The sequence below is a fragment of the Mercenaria mercenaria genome, chromosome 19, assembly GCF_021730395.1.
Source record: "Mercenaria mercenaria strain notata chromosome 19, MADL_Memer_1, whole genome shotgun sequence".
Classification (NCBI taxonomy): Eukaryota; Metazoa; Mollusca; class Bivalvia; order Venerida; family Veneridae; genus Mercenaria; species Mercenaria mercenaria.
In genome coordinates, this window is record NC_069379.1 from 23,770,723 (window position 1) to 23,798,446 (window position 27,724).

The following is a 27,724-nucleotide window of genomic DNA, read 5'->3' on the forward strand; positions in this document are numbered from 1 at the left end:
TCTATTTAAGTTTCATAGTTGTGGGTCAAATATATCAAAAGTTATAATGCAGAAATTGCCTTATTTATAGTTCCCTATATAGTTAACATTAGAAACTTCTAAGGGCCATAACTCTGGTGTTACTTGGGCAATCTGACTGAAACTTGACGGGCCGCATAACCTCATAGTGGTAAACATGTATATGAAGTTTTGTTTAAATATTCCCAACCAGTTCCTAGATATGGCTCCGGACGGACATTTATAGTACCCTATATAGTTAACACCAGAAACTTCCAAGGGCCATAACTCTGGTGTTACTTGGGCAATCTGACTGAAACTTGACTGGCCACATATCCTCATAGTGGTGAACATGTATATGAAGTTTTATTTAAATATTCCCAACCACTTCCTAGATATGGCTCCGGACGGACAGAAGGAAGGACAACGCCAAAACTATATCCCTCCGACTTTCGTCGGGGGATAACAAAATGGGATTATGGGATGTAATTCAAAACAAGTATCAGTTAGATGCAAGTAGCTAATTTAATAATGAAAACACTTAATATATTCTATACAATGTCCAACAATCAACATACAATTGCAATGGTTTTATTTTATACAGTGTGATAGAGTAAGGCATAAACTTTTAAAGTACTGCACAGTAATGGTTGATGAATCAAATAATGGATGAATCTATCTAATTAGACATGAACATATATGTTATAATCAGTATATCAAGAAATATCTTCTTCACTTGCAGACATGCAAGTACAACCGTTTTGATTGTGTAGCAGTTAGAAAACCAGACTGTTTGAAATCAGTAAACAACTTCTCTTTCCACGTTTTCATTTTAAGCAAAGATTATTCAACCAATGGTTTTGACAGAGGTGGTTTGAAGGTTTACCCTTCCTTTTTTAACTGGGAGTGTACATTTCAGTCTCAATCATGCTGCGACCTTTGACCTTATGCTCCAAAACAAATGGAGGGAATGACCATAGACAATCATGCTAAATCAGTGTTTTTTTCTGGCCAATTTGGGGCCAAAATTCCAATAGCAAATAGTATTTCAAAGGTAAAATTCCCAAAGTTAAATTCTTTCACATTTTTTCAACTTTTTTCAAAGAAGACTGTATGTATGAAACCTTAAACATTTGGAACACAAGACAATTTGCTAACTCAGTGCAAAATGATAAATTTTACAACCATTTTTATCTTAAATGTGACATTCTAATAAACAAGAGGGTCATGATTTCCTTTGATTTGATCAGGTGACCTAGTTTTTGACCCCACATGATCAAGATAGGATCTTGACCTAAAGGTCATCAAGACATACTTTCTGACCAAGTCTCATGAAGTAAGGGTCATAAATGTGGCCTGTAGAGTGTTAAAAAAGCTTTTCCTTTGATTTGATCAGGTGACCTAGTTTTTGATCCCACATGACCCAGATTCTAACTTGATCAAGAGGTCATCAAGACAAACATTCTGACCAATAATCATGAGTTTCAAACTTAAAATGTGGTCTCTAGTGTTAACAAGATTTTACTTTGATCTGGCCTAGTGACCTAGTTTTTCTAGTTTTTGACCCCGCATGACCCAGTTTCAACTTGACTTAGAGATCATCACAACAAACATTCTGACCAAGTTTCATAAAGATTGGGTCACAACTGTGGCCCCTAGAGTGTTAACAAGGCAAATGTTGATGCATGACAAACGACCTCGGACAATGACCGGTCACGGCACTTTGTGCTCAGTACAGCTAAAAATATGATTTTTAACAATTCCAAATTCAGGTGTTTTAGGACACATTTTTCTCAACTGTAAAGGCCCCACCCCATTTCCAAATCAGTAAACACTGTGCCATTACTCTGGTCTGGCTATGCCAGATCCAAATTAAAACCCCTGGTACTCAATTTCCCTTGCTGAACAAGAGGGCCATGAAGGCCCTGTATCGCTCACCTGACCTACAGACCTAAAGATCATTAAGATTAACATTCTGACCAAGTTTCATTAAGATATGGTCATAAATGTGGCCTCTAAAGTGTTAACTAGCCATTCCTTTGATTTGACCCCGTGACCTAGTTTTTGACCCGATATGACCCAGATTCGAACTTGACCTAAAGATCATCAAGTTTAACATTCTGACTAAGTTTCATGAATATACAGTCAAAAATGTGGCCTCTAGAGTGTTAACAAGGTTTTCCTTTGATATGACCTAGTTTTTGACCCCAACTGACCCAGATTTAAACTTGACCTAAAGATCATCAAGATTAACATTCTGACAAAGTTTCATTAAGATATGGTCATAAATGTGGCCTCTAAAGTGTTAACTAGCTTTTCCTTTGATTTGACCTGGTGACCTAGTTTTTGACCCAACATGACCCAGATTCAAACTTGCCCTAAAGATCATCAAGTTTAACATTCTGACTAAGTTTCATGAAGATACAGTCATAAATATGGCCTCTACAGTGTTAACAAGCTTTTCCTTTGATCTGACCTAGTGACCTAGTTTTTGACCCCACCTGACCCAGATTTACACTTGACCTTAAGATCATCAAGATTAACATTCTGACCAAGTTTCATTATGATATGGTCATAAATGTGGCCTCTACAGTGTAAACTAGCTTTTCCTTTGATTTGACCTGGTGGCCTAGTTTTTGATCTTAATTGACCCAGATTCAAACTGGACCTTAAGATCATCAAGATTAACATTCTGGTCAAGTTTCATTAAGATTGGGCCAAAATTGTGACCTCTAGAGTGTTAACAAGCTTTTCCTTTGATTTGACCTGGGAACCTAGTTTTTGACCCCAGATGACCCAATATCGAACTTGTCCAAGATTTTATTGAGGGTAACATTCTGACCAAGTTTCATTAAGATTGGGCCAAAAATGTGACCTCTAGAGTGTTAACAAGCTTTTCCTTTGATTTGACCTGATGACCTAGTTTTTGATCCCAGATGACCCAATATCGAACTCGTCCAAGATTTTATTGAGGGTAACATTCTGACCAAGTTTCATTAAGATTGGGCCAAAAATGTGACCTCTAGAGTGTTAACAGTCAAATTGTTGACGACGGACGGACACAGGGCGATCACTAAAGCTCACCTTTGAGCACTTTGTGCTCAGGTGAGCTAATAATGATCCTGTGGGGTATGACTCTTGGTAAAATAGTTTTTGAGATATAAACGACACAGATTTGGACGGACGGACAAGCAAACATTTTTAGGGGGCACAAAATGAAAACAAACATAAAATTAGGCAAAAGTAAAATCTTATGAAAACTAATTAATTTATGGAGCCATTTTTTTAAAATCTGAATCTGAAATCAATATTTCCTTTATAAATCAGATAATTATCTGATCAATCATAATGTTAGTTCATATATACTATTTTCAAATTATAACAAAATTTATAGGACCTTACTGGGATGCTACAAACCAAGTGTGATGATGATCCTTCAAAAGGAAACTTTCTATTTTTAGCTCTGGCTGCCCTATCAGTCGAAGTGGAACCATTTTAACAAGTCTGGGAGAGGAGCTTGTAAAGATGTTACAGACCATGTTTGGTGATGATCCCTCAAGTGGTTCATGAGAAGGAGCCGTAAACTGGTTTTTCTATTTTTAACTCTGGCAGGCCCTAAAATCAACCAAGCAAAACCATTTTAACAAATCAAAGGGGACCATCCTATTAAGGTTGCTACTGACCAAGTTTGGTGCAATTCTGACCAGTAATATCAGGGAAAAAGATGTTAAGTAAAAAGCTGACGCTGAAGGATCATCAAAAAAAGGGGCATAATTTAGTTATAGTACCTGTAAAGAGCATGTCAGATCATCACAATGGACAAGTGTGTGAAGTTTCAATCCATTTCCATTAGTGGATCAGCTTACATACTGACCTTTACCAAAAATTAGCAAAGTCAAAGAAGGGGAATAATTTTGTAAAAATACAAAATAAGAGTTATTGAAACTGTACACTGCATGTCAGATCATCACAGTGAACTGTTCTGCATATCAGATCATGGTAATGAACAAGTGTATGAAGTTTCAATCCATTCCCTTAACTGGCTACTGAGATACCACTTACACACAAAAGTTTAACCAAAACAAGGGGTATAATTTAGTGAAAAAGTAAAATATACTTCTTCGGCTCTGGCAAATGGAGGAGTGCACAGCTCTTTAAATAGTCAAGCTAATAACCTGATGAATAAAATCAAATCTATACATGGGTTTGTGCACTCTTTTTATACATTTTCTTTTCAATGCTTTACTGTTTTATTTTCTATGTAAGATAAAGATCTTAAAGTGAGCAAGTAGCTTAATAATGTACACGTCACATACAAATATAAGACATGCAAAATCACGTCAAGTTGGTGAAATACAGAACTACCTCAATGCAACAAAATTCCTCAAAAATTTAAAAATCTGTTAACAGATAATGAGATGATTTTTAAACAAAGAGGGCCATGATGGCCCTATATCGCTCACCTGATTCATGTTGCTTATAGTCCAAAAGACCTCAGGACCTCTGCATAAATATCTAAACTATACTTTTGAGACTTAAGACGAAGATTTTTTCAACGAACAAGTGACCCCAGAGGCACGATTTGACTCAACTTTGTAGAGGACTATTACCCAAATATACACACCAAATATCTAAGCTCCATGACTTGAGGTTTTAGACAAGGAGATTTTTGAAGTTGAACCACAGGGGCATGACTTGAGGTTTTAGACAAGGAGATTTTTGAAGCTGAACCACAGGGGCATGATTTGAGGTTTTAGACAAGGAGATTTTTGAAGTTGAACCACAGGGGCATGACTTGAGGTTTTAGACAAGGAGATTTTTGAAGCTGAACCACAGGGGCATGACTTGAGGTTTTAGACAAGGAGATTTTTGAAGTTGAACCACAGGGGCATGACTAGAACAAACTTTGAAGAGGACCATTACACAAAACTGCATGCCAAATATCAAACCTGGATGGCTTAACATTTTTAAAGATTAGTTTTTCCACCATAAATCTATGTAAAACAAAATTACCCTTGGGTATCCCTGGGGCATGATTTGAACAAACTTTGTGTAGAATCATTACAGAACACTACACATAAAATATTTAAGCTCAGAGCATTATTTTTTTCACACAAGAATACTTTTGAAGTTTTTTTCCTATACAAGTCCAATAAAAGCAATACTCGGGGAGGGATAAACTTTTGACACCAGAGGCATTATTTGAAAAAGATTTTCAAATGTTTTCCTTACTTAAGTATAACATGTATAACCTGGACAGGGCCAATTTTGGCCCACAGGGGATTGATTTGAACAATCTTGGTAGTGGACCACTACACAATGCTACAAGCGAAGTACTTATGCTCAATGTGATGATTCTTAGTTTTTCTTAAACAAATTTATGTAAAACTATATTTATAGGAAAAAGTGACCACATGCTCTAGTGGCCATGTGTTTCCATCGAAGGAGTATTTCTGTCTATGGCAAGTGGTTTCTGAGATAATTTTTCAAGAGACTGATTTTAGTAGAGAACCATCTAAAAATCCAGGCCAAGTTTCATCAACTTCTACCAAATGGTTTCAGAGGTGATGTTATTGAAGGAAAGCGGACAAGTGGTCACAATAGCTCACCCCAAGCACTTGTGCTCAGGATAAGCCAAAAACTGAAACTGCATGAAAAGTTAAATTCAATAGAAATATAAAATCCATAAAACTCTTGTTGCCTTATACATATATACAGACTAAAAATCTTGCAAGCATGTTTAAAATCTTTAAAAACCTACCAATGTACAGACATATACAGAATGATTTGCTTTTGGTTATATAACGGCAGACATTTAACCTAACCAGTGTTCTTGGATTCTGTTCTCCACAAATAACTGTCAGTTCTCAACATGAATCACTGGTGGAATACAAATGGCTTCAGATACAACGTCCTTTTTCAATGATCAAAAGTCCTTTTTCAATGATCACGGAGAACATTCACCTCGCCCAGAGACTGAATTTGCGATCCAGTGACCAGTAGATCTGTGCTCTCCCTACTGAGCTAAGCCAAGCGGATAAAATGAACATGAGCTGTCACAGGAGACAGCGTGCTAGACTATTTCAATGCTTGATTGTGAAACTGGGCACATCTGAGGAAGCTGGAGTGTTTATTTTAAGATATTGAACAATAACTTAAGTCAGTGTCAAATGTATTTTAGTAATAACAGAAATAGAGAAGTGTATCAAAACATTAAGTAAGTATAAAAGGGCCATAATTCATGGAAATTTCTGCAAAAGTAATGCACCATGTCATATCATGTGGCTAATAATGTGGGGCAACTTTCTGAAGTTTGAATCAAATAAGTGAGAAAGAACAGAAGTGCATCACAACTTGAACCTGAAATTCTAGTAAAAAGGGGGCATAATTCATAGCATTTTGGTGCCAGCATCATGAACATTGTGTCATATAACATGGGTCACCATGTGGACAACCTTTTTATGTTTGAATAAAATCCACCTAGTAACAAGAGATATAGTTCTAAGTAAAAGGGGATATATGTCACTACACATTTGTGCTAGAATTATTGTGTCATATGATGAGGAGGACCATGTGGAAGAACAATTTTAAGTTTGAAACAAATTCATTAAGTAATAACAACAATAAAGTAAAAGCACAAAAACATTAACCTGAAATTCTAAGTAAAAAGGGGGTAAAATTCATGAAATATTGGTGCAAGAGTTATGGCTCTTGTAGCATATAATGTGGGTGATGACCTAGGGACCTGGTTCTTGCGCATGACACCGTCTTAAGATGGTGAACATTTGTGCCAAGTTACATCAAAACCCCTTCATGCATGAAGAAATGCTCTGGACAGTTTGTGGACGCCACCCACCCGCCAAGGGCGTTTCCATAATACGTCACATCTTTCAGATGGGCGTATAAAAAGAGAAAGTGCATCAAATCTTTAACGAAGGTGAGAATGCGAAAGGACACCAATGCCAGAGAGAGTTGGATAGCTCCCCTTATGCTTTGTATAGGCGAGCTAAAACCAAAATCTTCAACAAGAATCTAGATCACCAACCAGAGTTTTGCAACTCACACTAGATATAAAACAGAGTAAGTGATGTAAGGAATCACTCAAGGAAGTTAAAGAATAGACTTACAAAGTTACCAAAATACTGAGATACCCCATGTATAATGCGGTTTTTTTTTTTACCCCCCTCGAATCGTGGGTGTGCATAATACACAGGTATAGACAATTTTCCAACTTCAAAACAAGTTTGTTACCGATGTTCGCCATTTTGGTAAAGGGAAACTACTCCCCGCACTTACTGTCACTGCTAAAATCTAAGATTGACGTTACGTTCCGTAAAAGATCAAATGGTTTATTTTTCTTTCAAACAAAATTAATTTCATATAAATTTAAAAGTATTTTGATGAAAGAAATGTTAATAAATCACAAAAATTATGATACTAATTAAAGATCGAGAATTATCTTTAAACGAGATCAATCTGTGAACAACATAATTGACACGAGGTGACACGTTAATTGCCGGTAATTACTGCCTATTTGATCGTGACAAAAAGACTATCACACCTTTTGTTATCGGTTTGAATTGAGAAGCTCATGTCATTTTGAAAGATACCATACCTAAATATTGAATCAGCTGCTATTTATTTATTCAAAATAGTAAACTAAAAAAGGTAAAACAACAAATATAACATTATTTACTGGTTTTATTTTCAAGAAAACAAAAATCGTTAGTACCGCGAGACCGATGCTGCTCTCCGCCGCAGAGATAAAAATTATTACCGGTGTCGATGTAAACTCTACTTTCGTTTTCCATCCACCTCAAAATTGACCAAAAATGTTTTCTCCCCCAGGATTTTGGGCTTAAATCGGGGGTGCGCATTATACATGGGTATCTACGGTATATTAAATAATGTTAACAGTCTTAGTAATAACTTTAGAGGGACACAACAGTCCAACATCACTCATCCAATTGCTAAGAATAACAAAGCTCATGGTTATAAAGACTGAATGGATCGACAGTTCAAACACTTTATGCCTCCAGGAACAGAAAGTTTAACATTGTAAGCAACATGTTAAATTTGATAAAAGGGCAGTTAATCTGAGGACAATAAATGTTTTGTTATCTTCCAAGAGAGATTTGTTGAAATAAGTTAAAATATTGAAGTGCTATGGTAAAAGTATGGAAAAATTTACAACTGCAGATGATAGACGGCTGACACAATATGATCATACTAGCTCACCGGTAGCCTTTGGCTCTGGTTAGCTAACAAAATACTACAATAAACATTAAAATTCTAAACTTTGGTCATGATAAAAAACTTCTCTGATTAGAAATATACTGACAAAATATACATTTTATTTACATTCAGAAAAATTTCATACACAATGTACAACTTTATTTACATTAAGACACACAAAAAAACAAAGACCAATCTGATATATTTGCCCTAACAGGTCTAAACACTAATTCAAACATCAACACAATTTGTGTTGAAATTATGTGATATTATCAACAAAAATAAAATAATTGCATCCTAAATCTCATTTCAAATAAATTCTTCAAGGCTGAAAGTAATGACAATCTTGTCTTGCTGCAGATCCATGAAAGAGATGTAACATAGATGGATTATGACATTGATGATGGCAATATTGACTCCAACGGTGATGACGGAATTGTGGACTATGACAGTGATGATGGAAATGTGGACTATGACAGTGATGATGGCAACACTGACTATGACAGTGAAGTTGGAAATGTGGACTGTTGACAATAATGATGCAATGACAGTGATGATGGCTATGACAGTGATGATGGAAATGTGGACTATTAACAGTGATGATGGCAATGTTGACTCCAAGAGTGATTATGATTAATGTAGACTATGATAGTGTTGATGGTGAATATGGACTATTACAGTGCCAATGGTAATGGTGACTATGACAGTGATGATGATAATGGCGACTATGAAAGATAATTATGGAAACAATGCTGCTGCTAACGGATACCAATTTGTGACAAACAAAGACAGACTGACAAATAACCAGATCAGAACCACTGTCTCCTCCCAAATTTTAGGGAAACACTTTAACAACATTTGAGATTATTGCGTATATCCTCAAAATTAAATAACAAACAGAACATTATGATCTGTTGAAAATGTGTGCATAAAACAATGAAGTACATTTTCTTGTGAAAAGTATGGCAAACTTTCATTCTAATTTGACACTAAATCCAATAGAAGTAACAAAAAAACACTTTTTACACAAGGATTTGTATAAAATCTCTAGCCTCTAAATGAATATACAAAAAATGGTTTTGAATGGTTTCAGAGATCTTTTGCATTAGTATTACCTGAAATGTATCCTATTTCATCTTTAGATGAACTATACTATCAACAGGACAAATAATACACTATTAAAAGCTTCTTAATTAAAATGAAATTTCAAATGTCTTTCAAATTTCTGATAAAGAAGCAAAATAAGTTTTAAGCTATTCAATATCCAAAACAATGAAAATTTCATTAACAATGAATCCAAACCAACATTTATAAAACAAGGGAGTTTTAGCTGCCTTTAAAATAAACAATAAATATATGAAATGATACTACAAGGTGTATAAATTGTTAGAGTCACAAGTTCAGGTTTGATCAATGAAACCTATGGGAAGAAGCCATTTAGTATGATGGTCCGCACATGAAACAGACGCTGTTAACCTTTTACTTTGTGACCTCAGTGCCAGGGATCTGGGTCTTGCACACCACATGTCTCATTATGGGGAACATTTGTGCAGTTATTTCAAAATCCTTTCACAGATGGCAGAGAGCTATAGATGAGACAGTGTGATGGATGAACAGACAGACAGACAGACAAAGCCCAATTCTTTTAAATAAACAAGAGCTGTCCATAAGACAGCCAAGCTCGACTATTCGAAATATTGTCCCAGAGGCAGGAAAATATTACCTAAAAAGGTTAAATATCAAAAGAGTTTTAAGTTCGAAAGGGGACATAATTTGACCAAAATACATATCAGAGTTATGGGACTTGATGCTATTAACTAGTTTTATAACCACAAAGAAACATGTTAGGTTTCAATTCAATATCTGCATTAGTTTTGGAGATAGTAACTTGCATGTAAACTTTAACCAGAATTTTCTCAGTCCAAAAGGGGGCATAATTTGTTCAAAATACATGTTAAGAGTTATGGAACTTGACCTAGTGAGGCTGGTAATTGACCTAGAAAAGGAATAAATAAGATTCAAAGCTATATGCCTTTTGGTAATAGCTGTATGTACTTGCACGCAAAACTTTAACCAGAATTTTCTAAGTCCAAAAGGGGGCATAATTTGCCCAAAATACATGTCAGAGTTATGGGACTTGATTCTATCAACTAGTTTTATAACCCCGAAGACACATGTGAAGTTTCAATTTAATATCTGTATTAGTTTTGGAGATAGTAACTTGCATGTTAAACTTTAACCAGGATTTTCTAAGTCCAAAAGGGGGCATAATTTGCCCAAAATACATGTCAGAGTTATGGCACTTGACCCAGTGAGGTAGGTAATTGATCTAGAAAAAGAAAAAATAAGTTTCAAATCTATATGCCTTTTAGTAATAGCTGTATGTACTTGCACGCAAAACTTTAACCAGAATTTTCTAAGTCCAAAAGGGGGCATAATTTGGCCAAAATGAAGGTCAGAGTTATGGGACTTGGTGCTATAAACTAGTTTTATAACCCTGAAGACACATGTAAAGTTTCAATTCAATATCTGCATTAGTTTTGGAGATAGTAACTTGCATGTAAAACTTTAACCAAAATTTTCTAAGTCCAAAAGGAGGCATAATTTGCTCAAAATACATGTTAGAGTTATGGAACTTGACCCAGTGAGGTTGGTAATTGACCTAGAAAAAGAATAAATAAGTTTCAAAGCTATATGCCTTTAAATGATAGCTGTATGTACTTGCATGCAAAAACTTAACCAAGGTGTGACGCCGACGCCGACGCCGACGCCGACGCCAGGGTGAGTAGTATAGCTAGACTATTCTTTGAATAGTCGAGCTAAAAAGATAATTCAATAGGTCAAGTCCACCCATCCAATCAAACTTGAGGGAGGAACAAGGCTGCTACAGATAAAGTTTACAGAAGCTTTAAAAAGCAATTCAAGGGAAAAAGACATTTTAAAAATACTTTCAAACTTTTAGCCCTAGTACCCTTTACAGGGGCCAAGTGCCCCTATTTAAAGAAATTTAACAGAGGACTTTTTTAGACTGCTACAGGCCAAATTTGATGAAGAGTCATGCAGAACGTTGTTTAAAAGTACTTCTATTATTAGATCTTGTTGTCCAAAAATGGGCTAAATACCTTCATTTGAGCAAATTGGGAGGGTAGCTTACAATAATTCTACAGAGAAAGTTTGATGATGACTTGAGAAGAAGTCATTGAAAGGTTTTTATATTTTTAGCACTGGCAACCCTAAAAAGGAGCCAAGTACCCCCATTTAAACAAATATGGGAGAGGACCTCATAATGATGCTCCAGATAAGACAAAGTTTCATAAAGATTCATCATGCAGTTCAGAAGAAGTCATTAGAAGGTATTTCTATTCTAAGCTCTAGCAGCCCCAAAAAGTGAATAAAATTTGGAGTTGACTTTATAATGATGCTACAGACCAAGTTTGATAAAGATTCATCAAGTGGTTTATGAGAAGTCAATTACAACTTGCTGCATTTTTAGCTGTGGCAGTCCCGAAATAGGGTCAAGGTCTAATGACAGCTTGCTCGACCCTTTAAAGCCTTTCCACCCATCACTAACTTACACAGAAAATCTTTAGCAAAGTTTTTTAATTAACAAGAGCTGTCAGTGGATAGCGTGCTCGACTATTCTCAGTGCTTGATAGTATAATATAAGCTATGCGTAAAACTTTTACATTACAATAAGCATATTCTAAGTCGAAAAGGGGCCATAATTCAGTCAAAATGCTTGATAGAGTTGCCTCCTTTTTACAGACTGGGGTCATGATGTTTAACAAGTATGCAAAATATCAAAGCAATATCTCAATGGACTTTGAAAATATTTGGGGTGGTACGCAAACTTTAACATTTGTGTGACGCTCACGCTCACGCCGAGGCGAGTAGGACAGCTCCCCTATTCTTCGAATAGTCAAGCTAAAAAGGGCATAATTTTAATAAAACAAGATGCAGTTATGCAACTTGCCCTTTGAGATTTCAAGATACTGAAAATATGTGTGAAGTTTAAAAGCAGATGGCCTAGTAGTTTCTGAGCACCATGCTTACATGAAAAACCTTTACCTGAAGTTCTAGATAAAAACTGGGCATAATCTTGACAAAATAACAACTACATTTATGTTACTTGTCCTGAGAAGTCATCTCATGATTCGGAAGATGTGTTAAGTTTGAAAGCATTTGGCCGAGTAGTTTCTGAGAAACCTTCTTAAATGCAAAACTTTAACCTGAAATTCTGAGTTAAGGGACAATAAATTTGACAAAATAAAAGCTAGATTTTAAGTTACTTGTCCTGAGAGGTCATCTCATGATTCGGAAGATGTGTTAAGTTTGAAAGCATTTGGCCGAGTAGTTTCTGAGAAACCTTCTTAAATGCAAAACTTTAACCTGAAATTCTGAGTTAAGGGACAATAAATTTGACAAAATAAAAGCTAGATTTTATGTTACTTGTCCTGTGAGGTCATCTTATGATGCCGAAGACAAGTTTGAAAGCAATTGGCCACACAGTTTCTGGAAACCCTCTTGCATGCTAAACTTTAATCTGATAATCTAAGTTAAAAAGGGGTATAATTCTAACAGTTTTGAAAGTAACTTGTCCTGGAAGGTCATCTAATGATGCCGAAAACATGTGTAAAGTTTGAAAAAATATAGTCTAGTAGTTTCTGAAAAGCCTGCATACATGCCAAACTTGTGACATGGCAGCCAATATAGAAGCTAACAAAAGGGTGATTATAAAAAGCTCTGCTATTTATAACATTTCAAACAGTTGGGCTTAAAATGGTGACACAAGACGATGGAAGCCGGACCATCTACCTATACTAACAGCTCGTCCTGAATAAAGTTCATGTATGCTAAAAATAAGGAGAAATTATCCCATTTTTTATGTAACAGTGAAGCCAGTAAAAGGCTTTGCAGTTGGGGATGAGGTGTCCTTCAAAGAAATTATGGACAACAGACATACAAACATCATATACACCCATATGCAGCTAAAAATCTTTAAAAATTTCCAAATAATCCTGTAACAATAAAAACTTAGCCATAAAAAACAATGTCCATTCTTAACTCAAAACTTATAACGTTGTTAGGCCCAACATGCAAAAATATATACAAGACTATCATCAGCTATCCAATGATATTTTTGGGAAAATCTCAGACATTTTGTTACCAATCAACTTTACATAAAGTATCAGAATATATGTTATATCTAGGGCACACTGCTCCTAAATTGCACTAAGTTAGGTGGGTGGTGAGTCTGGTGATCATATTTCCATGTCCACAATGATCCGGCAAGGTAGAATCGTCAATGGTGGCAACAGTGTCTGTGGCGGCGACAGTGTCTATGGTGGCAACAGCATGTGTAGTTTATATTTATCCCGAATATGTGGTCTGACATCCTCATTCTACAATAGAGTAATTTAACAAAAGACCTATTAGTAGTGTACAACCTTTGGCTGAATTCCACATACTCCAGTAGTATTAAACTGAAACTTGCAATGGAGTATATACAAGGTATTTTTGTAGTTTCTTGTTCTTTAGGATTCCATTAATGACAATCCACTGGATGACATCTTGTCATCTTTGGGGAAATGTTTTTATGCACGAAAATTCAAACTGGCTGCCATTATCAAATTTCAATAGGAATAGTAATGAATGTTGCAGTGGGGTTTATTCCAGGTTCTTTTGCTTTATCTTGTTCACTCAATAGTAGGGGTGTAACGATACATCGAACTATCGATGCATTGCAATACTAAGTGTCCCGATAGCATGCATCGATAGAAAAGTCACGATCCAATAACAATCGCCGATAGTTCCTTCAACAATCGATAGGTTCGATAGTTTTGAAATTTTAGTAAATACAGAAATAATTTATAATTTATAAACCAAGAAACAGAGCCAGCTTTCATTTGCGCCTCGGAAAATGTTTACGTCTCCATTACAATAATTACCCTCACGGAATTAAACTACCACAAAGGACTGAGAAGTCTGGGAGATAATTAATAAATTTAGTTTCTTAGAAACTTTGATTAAATATATTTAAATAACTTGTTAATTTTAGATGAGAAAATGTACTATGGACATGGAGAAAGAAGGCTACTTGTATTATACAGCAAACTGTTCGGTAGGGCCCTTCATTTAGTGCTGGTACACCTTAATCTGATCCGTTAATTTTCGTCTTTTTCGATGCTTTGGGTTATTAAACATGTTGACATTCGCAACAAAATGGCCGATTCGTTTGAGTATACCTTGCATAGGTTTATTGTTTTACTTATTGTTCCAAAGCCAAGGAAGGCAAGAAATATTTAATGTTAGAATTATTTCTGTCCGTTTCAGTTATACAAACATCTCAATGTTTGTTAACAGCAATTATAAACAGTGTCGTCTCTTACACTATGTAACAATGCCAATTGGTAGCTTTACTGTATAAAATATGATGGCCGATAACTATTGCAATAGTATCGCAATAGCAGTGTTCGAAATTCGCGGTAGTCCGACAGCCCGTGGCTACCAAATTTCAGCTCGGGCTACCGATTTTCCGCAGGTACAAGCCCGACCAGGCTACTGAATTTTCCTAATTTGTTTGAAAAATCATGCTAATTAAACAAGTACTGCATCCAGACTGAGAAACGCGCTTATGGAATTATTGTTGGTTTTGCACTCTCATGTGTTGACAATCAAACACAGTGTCAAAGACGTAACCGCAGCGCTAACTGGCTGAATACAATCACCTCTAGCGTAACGGATTATTTCATTAGCTTTCGTACTTGAACTTCTCGCAAAAATCTCACAAGTACCTGCAGTAGGCGGAGCTTAAATTATGCTATCAGCGTGTGTGTAAATGTGTATTCAGCACTCGTTATTACATCTTGCAAATTGTCAACAGTCCGAGTTGCAGTAATTGGTGAGTGCGGATCCTAAAAAATCGGGGTAACAGTTTAGATTTTGTTTTGGCAAGGAGTGTCATGTCCGATGCTTTTGGACTCTGACGATGCTGATCTGGACTGGAGTATTTAGAGTTAAATTTTTTCAAAAACATGGCAAACATGTACTGTATGTCTTTTTTATTACTTCAAACATGCATAGAGATGTCTGTAAAACAAAATGTTATATGGTGCAAAAATTATGTATTTTAAGGTATTAAAGTTCAGGCTAGTGAAATTGGTGTCGGGCTTGGAAAATTTCCAGTCTGGTAGCCCGAAGGGGCTAGTGAATTCAAATCTAAATTTCGTACACTGCAATAGTAACCTGCAATAGAATAGTATTGCAATAGTTTTTAAGCAATATCAATAGTATTGCAATAGTCAAAATTGGCCTCAATAGTCACCCCTACTCAATAGAGTATACAAAGTATCCATGCCCTTTTATTAAAACGTCACAAACAGATAGCTGAAAACAACAAAAGGACAACCTTTTAAAATGCACAAATGTAACTAGATGCCCACAGGCAACATGTCCAGCCCACCCTTTGACCCATAACTGTGACCTTGACCTCTGAGATAGAGTCAGTCTCATTCATGCAAAATATAAACAAGATTCCTCAATGCATGTCAACGTTTTGGGCCAGATAAGATCTGACATAACCTTTGTCCTTCAACTGTGACTTTGACCTTTGAGATAGGACCTTGGGTTTGCGCATGACACTCTGTCTCACTGAGCCAATTTGGACAACTATGTTTTCGCATCCGCAAGCGGGCTCAACAAAAATAACAAGGAACTTATGTTGAAAGACAAGTGCATTTTAAATATTTTTAACTGAAATTGCTTATACATGTATAAACATGCATGAAGCATGTTGTCACATCCGTAATAGACCAAAGTCAATATTATAAGGTACATTACACTGTACTGAAAATACACAGTGGCTGTTTAGTACCACGATGTTACAATTTTAAAAGATCTAAACTGGGCAGCTGATAACCATGGTTCATACAGGACTTGGCAAAAAAAATTCAAGGACTTTTCAAGGACTTTTTAAGGACTTTTTATGGATTTTCAAGGACTATTTTAATCGCTTTAAATCTTAAATTACAAAACCATTTAGGCTCTTCATAAGGCATTATGACAGAAGAAAAGTTACAGAACAGTTTTATTTTCCATAAGCTACAATAGCATATCTTAACCTTTATGAGATCTTCAATGGGATTACCTTTTATGAGCTATATTTGCCTGTATACATACTTAGTACATGTTTCTTATAGGTCTTTCAAGCTCTCAAGACTAGTTTTCAATTTGTCCTCAAGGGACTTCACTTCTTGTTTTCGCGTGTGATTTCAACGCACTTTCTCCCATAGTTCCGACATCAATGAGTTTATCAGATACACTTATGCTTGTCTGACTTAAACTCCTTTAACCACGATGAATAATCATCCTGTGTAAGCCATTTATTCGCGAAACTACATTTATTTTTTGGGCCACTCATTGTTGTTGTTGATAAGTCACGCTACAATGACCTTGCGCATAATATTTTAACGTTGTGAAAATCGCTATTCCGTATCTAACTTCCGTACCGAAACGGTGTTCAACTAGCGTTCCCTCCGTGGGTGTGCATGTATTTTTATTTTACACCGTTTTTTCGCTCGTTTTGACTTATTTATTATTTATTTTTTGTATTTTTCCCCTACAATACGTTTGCACCCCCGTTTTTAGCAAAATTTAAGGACTTTTCTACCTTTTTTTTCAAAATTCAAGTACTTTTTCAGGGGATTTTTGGAAGAAAAAAATCAAGGACTTTTCAAGGACTTAGGATCAAATTCAAGGACTTTCAAGGACCTGTGCGAACCATGGATAACAATCATAGGATATATAATGCAAACAGTTTTCTCCTTGTCTGCTTATATCTAGAATATTGTTCTACTGTTTTGCAACTCTATCTATATCCCTTAACTCATACAATTAAAATGATAAGCATGTCAGCGTCACAGTATGTCTGTGATAAAGAGCAGTGTTTCTCAAAATAAAAAATTCTCTACTAAAACTGATGTTCTCCCTTTCCTTATCATATTTTACAAAATCAAATGCAATCAAGTCTATGTAGACCACAACCACTTCATCCCTACCAGAAATCCTTATTACCTTATTCAACATTTGTGCCCAATACTTCTTTCCAGAACAATCTACATCATGAATGCAACATCCTATATGCAGTTAAGTTAGCTCAGTAACTGGTTACTGTATTCAGCTATCTAGATATCCTAATTTAACTTTATTAGTTTTTTTATGGCATCTGACACTTTTTTTATTTTAACATTGCAAAATGACCTTGCAATAGCAATACTGGAAATCCGATTATACAGAGAGATGAATTTGAATGGGCTGTCATCAGATTAAACTTTTAGGAAGATCAAAAACTTTAGTCAGATTGACAAGAGGCCATTTAGGCCTCAAGTACCTCACCTGAAGCTGACCTCGACCATCTGACCTTGCTGCTTACCAAGTTTGATGAACATCCTTTAAAAAGTTCATTAAAATAGAAGTAATTTAAAAAAAAAGTTCTATATTTGGCAATGCAGCCCAAGAAAGTATTATCATTACAACAAACTTCAAGATAAGATATTATTTAATTCTTTTTCCATGTTAAGATCTGTGTCCCCGAAGCAGAATCATATGAAACAAGGAGCTGCGTTCAATAAACGCTTGATGCCCCTGGTGGCATCCTTGTCAATACAAAGTAACCTAAGTCCAAAACGAGGTCACGGTCAAACTGAGGTCAGGTGATGTTTGAAGATGAGGAATGGTCACAGGTTACATCTGTTTTAGTATCAATTCATTCTTGTAAGCGGTATTGATGCTAGACGAAACGGTCCCATTTGGTTAACCATGAGATGGCCCGTATAAAGCAACCTAAGTCCAAAACGAGGTAAAGGTCAAACTGAGGTCAGGTGATGTTTGAAGATGAGGAATGGTCACAGGTTACATCTGTATTAGTATCAATTCATTCTTGTAAGCGGTATTGATGCTAGACAAAATGGTCCCATTTGGTTAACCAAGGGATGGCCCATATAAAGCAACCTAAGTCCAAAATAAGTTCAAGGTCGAGGTCAAACTGAGGTCAGGTAATGTTTGAAGATGAGGAATAGTCACAGGTTACATCTGTATTAGTATCAATTCATTCTTGTAAGCGGTATTGATGCTAGATGAAACGGTCCCATTTGGTTAACCAAGAGATGGCCCATATAAAGCAACCTTAGTCCAAAATGAGGTCAAGGTCATGGTCAAACTGAGGTCAGGTCATGTCTGAAGATGAGGAATGGTCACAGGTTACATCTGCATTAGTAGCAAGTCATTCTAGTAAGGGGTTTTGATGCTAAATAAAATGGTCCCATTTGGTTAACCATGTACGGATGGACGAACGAACGGACAGGACAATCACTATATGCCTCCCGCATCAGTAGATGCCGGGTGCATAAAAATTTGACACAGGACCTTACAATGATGCAACAAAACCACTCTGATGAAAATCCTTCAAGCGCTTCAAGACAACTTTTTCTATTTTTAGCTTTAGTGGTCCGTAAAAAGAGACAAGCGCCCTCATCTGAGTAAGTATGGGAGAGGGCTTACAATGATGCTACAGAACAAGTTTGATGAAGATCAAGCCCGCATTTCTTAGGAAAATGTCATTTAAAGTGTTTTTTCTTCCATTTTTAAATCTAGAGGCACCTAAAAGTACCAAACACATCTACTTGACAAGAGGACCATGATGGTCCTGAATCGCTCACCTCTTCCCACATGATCCAGTTTTGAGTATGATGTCGTTTTTTCTATTATTTGACATAGTGATCTAGTTTTTGAGCTCATGTGACACAGTTTAGAACTTGACCTAGATATTATCAAGATAAAAATTCTGACCAATTTTCATGAAGATCCTCTCTAGAGAGGTCACAAGGTTTTTCTATTATTTGACCTATTGACCTAGTTTTTTAAGGCACGTGACCCAGTTTCAAACTTGACCTAGATATCATCAAGGTGAACATTCTGACCAATTTTCATGAAGATCCATTCAAGGGTATGGCCTCTAGAGAGGTCACAAGGTTTTTCTATTTCAAGACCTACTGACCTAGTTTTTGATCGCAGTTGACCCAGTTTCAAACTTGACCTAGATATCATCAAGATAAACATTCAGACCAACTTTCATACAGATCCCATGAAAAATATGGCCTCTAGAGAGGTCACAATGTTTTTTCATTATTTGACCTACTGACCTACTTTCTGACGGCACGTGACCCACTTTCGAACTTGACCTAGATATCATCAAGATGAACATTTTGACCAATTTTTATGGAGATCCATTCATAAGTATGGCCTCTAGAGAGGTCACAAGGTTTTTCTATTTTTAGACCTACTGACCTAGTTTTTGACCGCACATGACCCTGTTTCAAACTTGTCCTATATATCATCAAGATGAACATTCAGACCAACTTTCATACAGATGTCATGAAAAATATGGCCTTTAGAGAGGTCACAAGGTTTTTCTATTATTTGACCTACTGACCTAGTTTTTGATAGCACGTGACCCACTTTTGAACTTGACCTAGATATCATCAAGATGAACATTCAGACCAACTTTCATACAGATCCCATGAAAAATATGGCCTCTAGAGAGGTCACAAGGTTTTTCTATTATTTGACCTACTGGCCTAGTTTTTGATGGCACGTGACCCACTTTCGAACTTGACCTAGATATAATCAAGGTGAACATTCTGACCAATTTTCATGAAGATCTCATGAAATATATGGCCTCTAGAGAGGTCACAAGGTTTTTCTATTTTTAGACCTACTGACCTAGTTTTTGACCGCGTGTGACCCAGTTTCGAACTTGACCTAGATATCATCAAGATGAACATTCAGACCAACTTTCATACAGATCCCATGAAAAATATGGCCTTTAGAGAGGTCACAAGGTTTTACTATTATTTGACCTACTGACCTAGTTTTTGCAGCACGTGACCCAGTTTCGAACTTGACCTAGATATCATCAAGATGAACGTTCTGACCAATTTTCATGAAGATCTTTTGAAATATATGGCCTCTAAAGAGGTCACAAGGTTTTTCCATTTTTAGACCTACTGACCTAGTTTTTGATGGCACGTGACCCAGTTTCGAACTTGACCTAGATATCATCAAGATGAACATTCTGACCAACTTTCATAAAGATCCCACAAAAAATGTGACCTCCAGAGTAAAGTGCCTTCATGCAAAAAGTTAACGTTGTGACGAACGAACAGACAGACAGTTGAAAACTAATATGCCTTCCTTCAGGTGCATAAAAAGATGGGAGAGGACCTTACAGTGACTCTACAAACCAAGTTTGATGAAGATCCTTCAAGTGGTTTATGAGAAGAAGTCAAACAACAATATTGGTATCTATGAAAGCTACATAATTAAAAGGCTTGGTCTACTTACTTCATTCCTATCTGGTTATTTTGAGAAAACCATTTTTCTATTGTTAGTAACAATGATCTTAACCTAGACTCAAGTCAACTAAAATACAACTAAAAACTGTAGAGCTTTGGAGTGTTAACAAGGTATTCCTATTAACTAGCCAAGTGACCGAGCTACTGACCACAGATGACCGAGTAACAAATCAACATTGTGAACTCTATAGTATTAGCACTCAAAATTATTGACGACGGACGACAACGCACACAGGGTGATCATGTAAGCTAAAAATATTCTTACCAAGAGGACCAAATGGTCCTAGGTTGTTCACCTGAGAACAGCTTGATCAAATTTAATGAATATCATGCACAGGCAAGGTATTTCTTTGATTTGACCAGGTGACCTAGTTTTTGACCCAACATGACCCATATCTGAACTCAACCTAGCTTTCATCAAGACAAACATTCTGATCAAATATCATGAAGATCCACTGAAAAATGCAGCCCCTATTGCATACACAAAGTTATTCTTTGATTTCACAAGGTGACCTAGTTTTTGACCCAATGTGACCCATATCTGAACTTGACCTGAATTTCATCAAAGCAAACATTTTCATCAAATTTCATGAACATCCTGCCTAAAATGTAGCCCCTATTGCATTCACAAAGTTTTCTTTGATTTTACTGGGTGACCCCAGATGACCCCTATATGAACTCCACCTAGATTTCATCAAGGCAACCATTCTGACTTTTATGAATATCCAGTGTAAAATGCAGCCCCTATTGCGTATACAAGGTTTTTCTTTGATTTGAATGGGTGACCTAGTTTTTTACCCCATATAACCCATATTTGAACTTGACCTAGATTTCATCCAGTCAAACAATCTGATCAAATTTCATGAAGATCCGGTATAAAATGCAGTCCTTATTGCATACACAAGGTTTTTCTTTTTTACCAAGTGACCTAGTTTTTTGACCCCAGATGACCCATTTTTGAACTTGACCTAGATTGCATCAAGGTCATCATTCTGACCAAATTTCATGAAGATCAATTGAAAAATATAGCCTCTATCGTATACACAAGCTAAATGTTGACAGACAACAGACGCCGGTCATCGAGCAATCACAATAACTCACATTGCTCAGGTGAGCTAAAAACTGGTCTATTTTAACAATTACCTGTAAAACTTCAGTAGGTAAACACACCACTATCAATGACTGTTTTAAGAGCGTCTAAGCAACCGTAGCACAGCATAAAAATGTTTAGATGCACAGCTTAGTCTGAGATAATTCTATAAAGTACTTTGTTTACGTGGATTTCTAATGATTTAATCAAAGGCCTGAATGGCCTGAGTCGGCTAATGATTGATGTACTGACAATATAGTCTACCAGTTTCAGTTTGTTTTTAGTTTTTTTCTTAAAATTTCATAACACAGCTCGATATTTACCCAAAATATTATATCCGGATACGATTACACTTTTCTCCAGTTTGAACAATATATTTTACAAATTGTGATGATACGAAGACATTTAGCAGCAATTGGCAGTATCTGACATTGAAGTTTACGGTTAAATTACCTCTTATTTAAATCTTTTCATAAAAAAGTTGTTTCGTTTCGCCAAACATAGACGATCTACTTTCGATTTCAAAAACTACAAGAAAATACAATTTAATGTTTCGCCGTTTTGTTTATTTCTCGAAAAATAAGAATTAAAATCATTTTTAATATCAGTAGTAACTAAACAAACCAGTAAGAGCTTCTTCTTCTGATAATTTATCCGTTTACTGACTGCAAAATTCAACCCACGCAAAGTTTATAGAAATCATACGATGCGTGTTTACATTCAATGTGGGAGAATTAAGGCTGATCGGCTATGTTACCTAACGCATCCAGACGATTCAGATTTTTTTTTTTAAAAAAGCATTGTGTGCGTTTCTGTAATTTTATATACGTTTTTATACCCTTAGAAATTATTAGACATGCGTATTTGCATTATTTCTACACGAAATTTACGCTAATATGCATCTTATCTGGAGCCCTGCTGGAACTATTTTTTGTCTTTCGCTGGATGTTACCCAAGCTTTGTAAGCCTGCGCAATTCTTAAAATGCACATTTATGCTTAATGAGTTACATTCGAGAATTGCACAATTACAAGTCATAAATATGACAGATTACATCGTATATTGGTCATAGCAAAGAGAATTGACACAACTTAACTTCATTCATGCAGTGAACTGTTTGAAGTTTGAGAAATCTAATGGAACTACATCCCTTCACTGTGTTATTTGGTCCATTTCGAGAATCGTTGGATAGCAAGGACTCGTCAAAAGGCTTTCAGCCTTTAGCCGACTCAATTAAATGAGCTAAAAATTGATAGTCACTTTGTGTATTGATTACTGTAGATACGTTACAGTTACATGGGCCAAAAGTGTGAGTGACAAACTGATGGATAGACATGCAGCAAAACTATATCCCCACCCACTTACAATAAGACATACACACTTACCATTGAGACAAGACTTTCTAAAAAGGGTAACATGTTGATGAGTTCTCTGTCTGTTTTATCTACGAACCAACTTTCTATAGGTATGCCATTGTGTAACTGAAAACAAGAATATACTTCTACATAATACGCTAACTATAATTATGACAGCAATGACTATCACGTCCAAAGAGATTACAACTTTTGAGGAGTCATCTAAGAATCATTACAGCCAAATTACTTTGAAAACTGATATGAAGACTCAGAAATTTTTTTTCAGAGTATTCCATAATATAGCCATAAGGTGAAAACCAGCTCTGTCCCAGGAAGCCATATTTTTTCCGGAAAAGGAAAATGGCTTTATAGTATTACACTACTCATCCAGTTTGGGTGAAATTTTTCAACATGTTCATTTCTATCAATTTTGGCATAAAATGTATATATGATAATGAAAAAAAGAGGCCCATATGGGCCGAAGAGAACCTTAACCATCTGACCCTTGATGGCCCAAACACCCCAAACCGAATAAATTTATGAGAGGACCTTATATTGATGCTACAGACTAGGTCTGATGAAGATCCATTGAGTGGTTCATGATAAGTACTCATTAATGTAGTTCTGCGGAAGTGATGGCGTTAACGTCATTTATCTGGATAACTAAGAATAAAGCCTAGATTTGGGTTATGGACATGAAAATCATTTTATGAATTAATGGCAACCCATGAGTAAATTTATTACAATGGCAACATAACTGTCTTTCTAAAGTTAAAATATGATGTTAAACAATTCAAAATAATGGCTTTAAACCAGCTTGAAATGTGCTGATCACTTTAATCATGGACAAATATCTGAAAAACAAGCACACGGATCTATACATCTTATTTCATCCTATTATATTCCATATGATTTTGTTATGACTGTGAGAAGTTTCATGGAAATCTATAGTTTAAAAAAATTTCTATTCACAAAAATGTTATGAAAATTGTGATTTTCCAAAAGACTCCCATTATGAAAACTTGCGTGATGTCCTAATTTTTTTCACATCAGTCTAGCAAAAATCGAGCACACAACCCTATCTTTTATGTTTGCTGAATTTTTTAACTATATTTTGAAGTTTTGAAAAATCAGCCTTTAATCATATTCTACATTGTAAGCTGTTTAAAGGTATTTCTAGTTTTAACTCTAGCAGCCCCTTAAAGGGGCCAAGCGTCCCCAACAGAAAACTTGGTAAAGGGCCTTATAATAATGCTACAAAACAAGTTTGATGCAGATCCATCAAGCACTTCATGAAAAGAAGTCTTTTTAGTTCTAGCTACCCCTAGCAGGGGCCAAGTGCACCCATTCGAACAAAATTGAAAGAGGACCTTATAATAATGCCACAAACCCAAGTCTTGTGAAGATCCTTCCAGCGGTTCATGAGGTTGTTTATTAAGTGAGAGGACATTATAATGATGCTAAAGACCAAGTTTGAGGAAGATCCTTTGAGTGGTTCGTAGGAACAAGTCTTTTAAAGGCATTTCCATTTTTAGTGAAAGTAAAATGTTGCTCATGACATTTGACCTTCAAGTGTAACCTTGAACCAAGTGACCTGGGCTGTGCACTCTGCAATGTCAACTAAAAGATACAAGTTTTATGAAAATCCTTCCAGAGGTCAAGAAGATATGGAGCGGACATAAATTTTAGCTACTTATGCTTTGAACTGTAAAATGTGATGTTGACCTTGGAAACAGTAATCTGTGTTGTGCTCCCTGCATGTCTTCTGAATGAGGTTAACATGTCGTATTAATTTTATTAAATTCATTTATGTAGTTTAAAAGATATGGAGCAGTTACAATGGACAGACTGACACACCAACAGACATGCATGGCTCCAATCCAGTCCCCATATACTTTTTATCTGGGGGTATAATAGGGAACCTTTACCTTAAACAATATATCTACACAATCACTAAGACGCCTTGGTAGCCTAGTGGTAGTGTCCGCTTTGAGTGCGGGAGGTCATGGGTTTGATCCCCGGCCGCGTCATACCAAGGATGTAAAAAATGGTATTAGTAGCTTCCTTGCTTGGCGCTCAGCACTAAGAGAACAGTGCTAGGACTGATCAGCCGGGTGTCAGTACAATGTGACTGGGTGGGGTATCATGCCACATGTCTATGGCATGATATTCCAGTGAGGCAGCACTATAAAGTTGGGCATTGTGCTCACTGCTACAAGTAGACACCATCATTTATATGACTGAACAAAAGATGTCCATAAGACAGCGCACTAGACTTTTCTCAGTGCTTGACTCTGAATTCGAGCTTTGCCAGTAAAAAAAATTCTTAGAAGTTAAAAAGGGACATAACTCTGTCAAAATTCAATCAGAGTTATGGGAATTGTGTCTCCTGGTGTAGACTTTGATGGTAAATAAGTATTTTAAGTTTCAAGCCAAAAGCTTTGATAGTAACAGAGATATTTGACTTTATCAAAAACTTTAACCAAAAATTCTAAGTTAAAAAGGAGCATAATTCTGTCAAAATTCAAACCAGAGTTATGGGAATTGTGTCTCTTGGTACAGACTTTGATTGTATGTAATTATTTTGAGTTTCAAGTCAACCAACTAGCTATCTGTAAATCAACGTAGTAACGGATAATTATTTAGTAACTTTATATCAATATTTTTTTACTTAACAAAATTCTAAGTTAAAAAGGGGCATAATTCTGTCAAAATTCAAATCAGAGTTATGGGGATTGTTTCTTCTGGTGTAGACTTTGATGGTAAATAGGTAATTTAAGTTTCAAGTCAATAAGTTTGATAGTAACAGAGATATTTGACTTTATCAAAAACTTTAACCAAAAATTCTAAGTTAAAAAGGGGCATAATTCTGTCAAAATTCAAACCAGAGTTATGGGAATTGCGTCTCTTGGTGCAGACTTTGATTGTATGTAATTATTTTGAGTTTCAAGTAAAAAGCTTTAATAGTAACAGATATATTTGACTTTATCAATTTTTTTTTTTTAAATTCTAAGTTAAAAAGGGGCATAATTCTGTCAAAATTCAAATCAGAGTTATGGGGATTGTTTCTACTGGTGTAGACTTTGATGGTATAAAAGTATTTTAAGTTTCAAGTCAATAACTTTGATAGTAACAGAGATATTTGACTTTATCAAAAACTTTAACCAAAAATTCTAAGTTAAAAAGGGGCAAAATTCTGTCAAAATTCAAATCAGAGTTATGGGGTTTGTTTCTCCTGGTGTAGACTTTGATAGTAAATAACTATTTTAAGTTTCAAGTCAATAGCTTTGATAGTAACAGAGATATTTGATTTTATCATAAACTTTAACCACTGGCAACGCCGACGCCGACACTGACGCCGGGGCGAGTGCAATAGCTCTACTTTTTCTTCGAAAAGTCTAGCTAAAAATTGTTGAAAAAGATGTTAAATCACACACACAATCACTAATCTGCATACCTGATAACCAAATGCTTGTGGAGAATTGTCTATAATGATGGTCCTGCTTAAATCACGTCCTAGGATACTTAAATCTTTTATGTAGTTCCCATTTACGCAAACACAATGTTCTCTGAACAACCGATGTCTGAAATACACAAAGAATTGGTATCATTGTCAAATCTAGAGCACAAGTGAAACTTTCACAGACCACAAATTCTGCAAGACCACATGACAGCCAATAGTCACCTACCTTACCCCGACTTAGCAGGGCCCACACTAGGCTTAAGTAAGTTTGAGCCACTTTTGAGTGGCACGTTGGGGTGAGGGAGCCTGAAGGGGGTTCCAAATCTATTTGAACATTTTTGTATTTTCCATTAGTAGAATTTGTAAATAGTAAGGATAGAAACTAAAATTTTAAGTTATGAAAAACAATAACCAAGAGGTGATTCTATATTGATTACCTGTTACAAACTTGGCCTTGGAATCATCAAAATAAACATTCTGACCAAGTTTCATGAAGATAGGGTCATAAATGTGGCTTCTACAGTGTTAACTAGAACTGTCACAGGAGTGACTCATACCCCCACCATACGGTCTTGTCACAGAAGAATGGCAACCATAAGTAATCTTAAAAATACTTAGAATAATATAAAAATGTCAAAAAAGCTTAATACTTAAAAAGAAGTTAACTCGTCTTTGGAGTACTTCATCCTGGGCTTCCACATATAAGTAATACTAGTATAATTATGTGCCCTGGATGAGGGATGAGGTAAATATAACAAGAGGGTCAAGATGGCCCTAGGTCGCTCACCTAAGAAACACACCATAACAGTGTAAAACATGTTTGACCTAGTGATTTCATGGAAACAAATATTCAGTGTTCGAAATAAGCGCCTGCCCGATTGCCCTGGCAAGTAAAAAACCATGACGGGCAAGTAAAACTGACTGTTGAATTGCCCGATGGGCAAGCTGTGAAAATAGTCTTTGACTTAAACCGCAAGCCCGAAGCCCGAGTCGAGTAATTTGCAGATCAATCGTGTATAAAATCCAATCTTCACGCTCGACCCTAATATCCAACAAATGTCAATTGTGTACACTTTTGTTTTCGAAGGAGAACAAAATCAATACACTGTGACGTAACTTCAGTTAATGCTGTGATTAGCTTCGCCCCGAAACATCAAAGCGGTGTTTAACTCTTG

The 27,724-nt window shown here is 36.0% G+C and overlaps 1 protein-coding gene across 1 annotated transcript in view; it reads right to left on the reverse strand.

Annotated features, from left to right (window-relative positions):
* Nucleotides 1-503: 503 nt before the first annotated feature.
* LOC123541778 (CTD small phosphatase-like protein 2) overlaps nt 504-27,724 on the reverse strand; it is a 127,929-nt gene continuing 100,708 nt past the window's right edge. The window contains exons 9-11 of the mRNA XM_053531233.1: nt 26,544-26,670; nt 23,117-23,212; nt 504-13,634 (exon numbers count right to left, since the gene is read on the reverse strand). Coding sequence (XP_053387208.1) covers nt 13,572-13,634; nt 23,117-23,212; nt 26,544-26,670 — 286 coding nt within the window. The 3' untranslated portion in view covers nt 504-13,571. The remainder of the gene's footprint in view (nt 13,635-23,116; nt 23,213-26,543; nt 26,671-27,724) is intronic.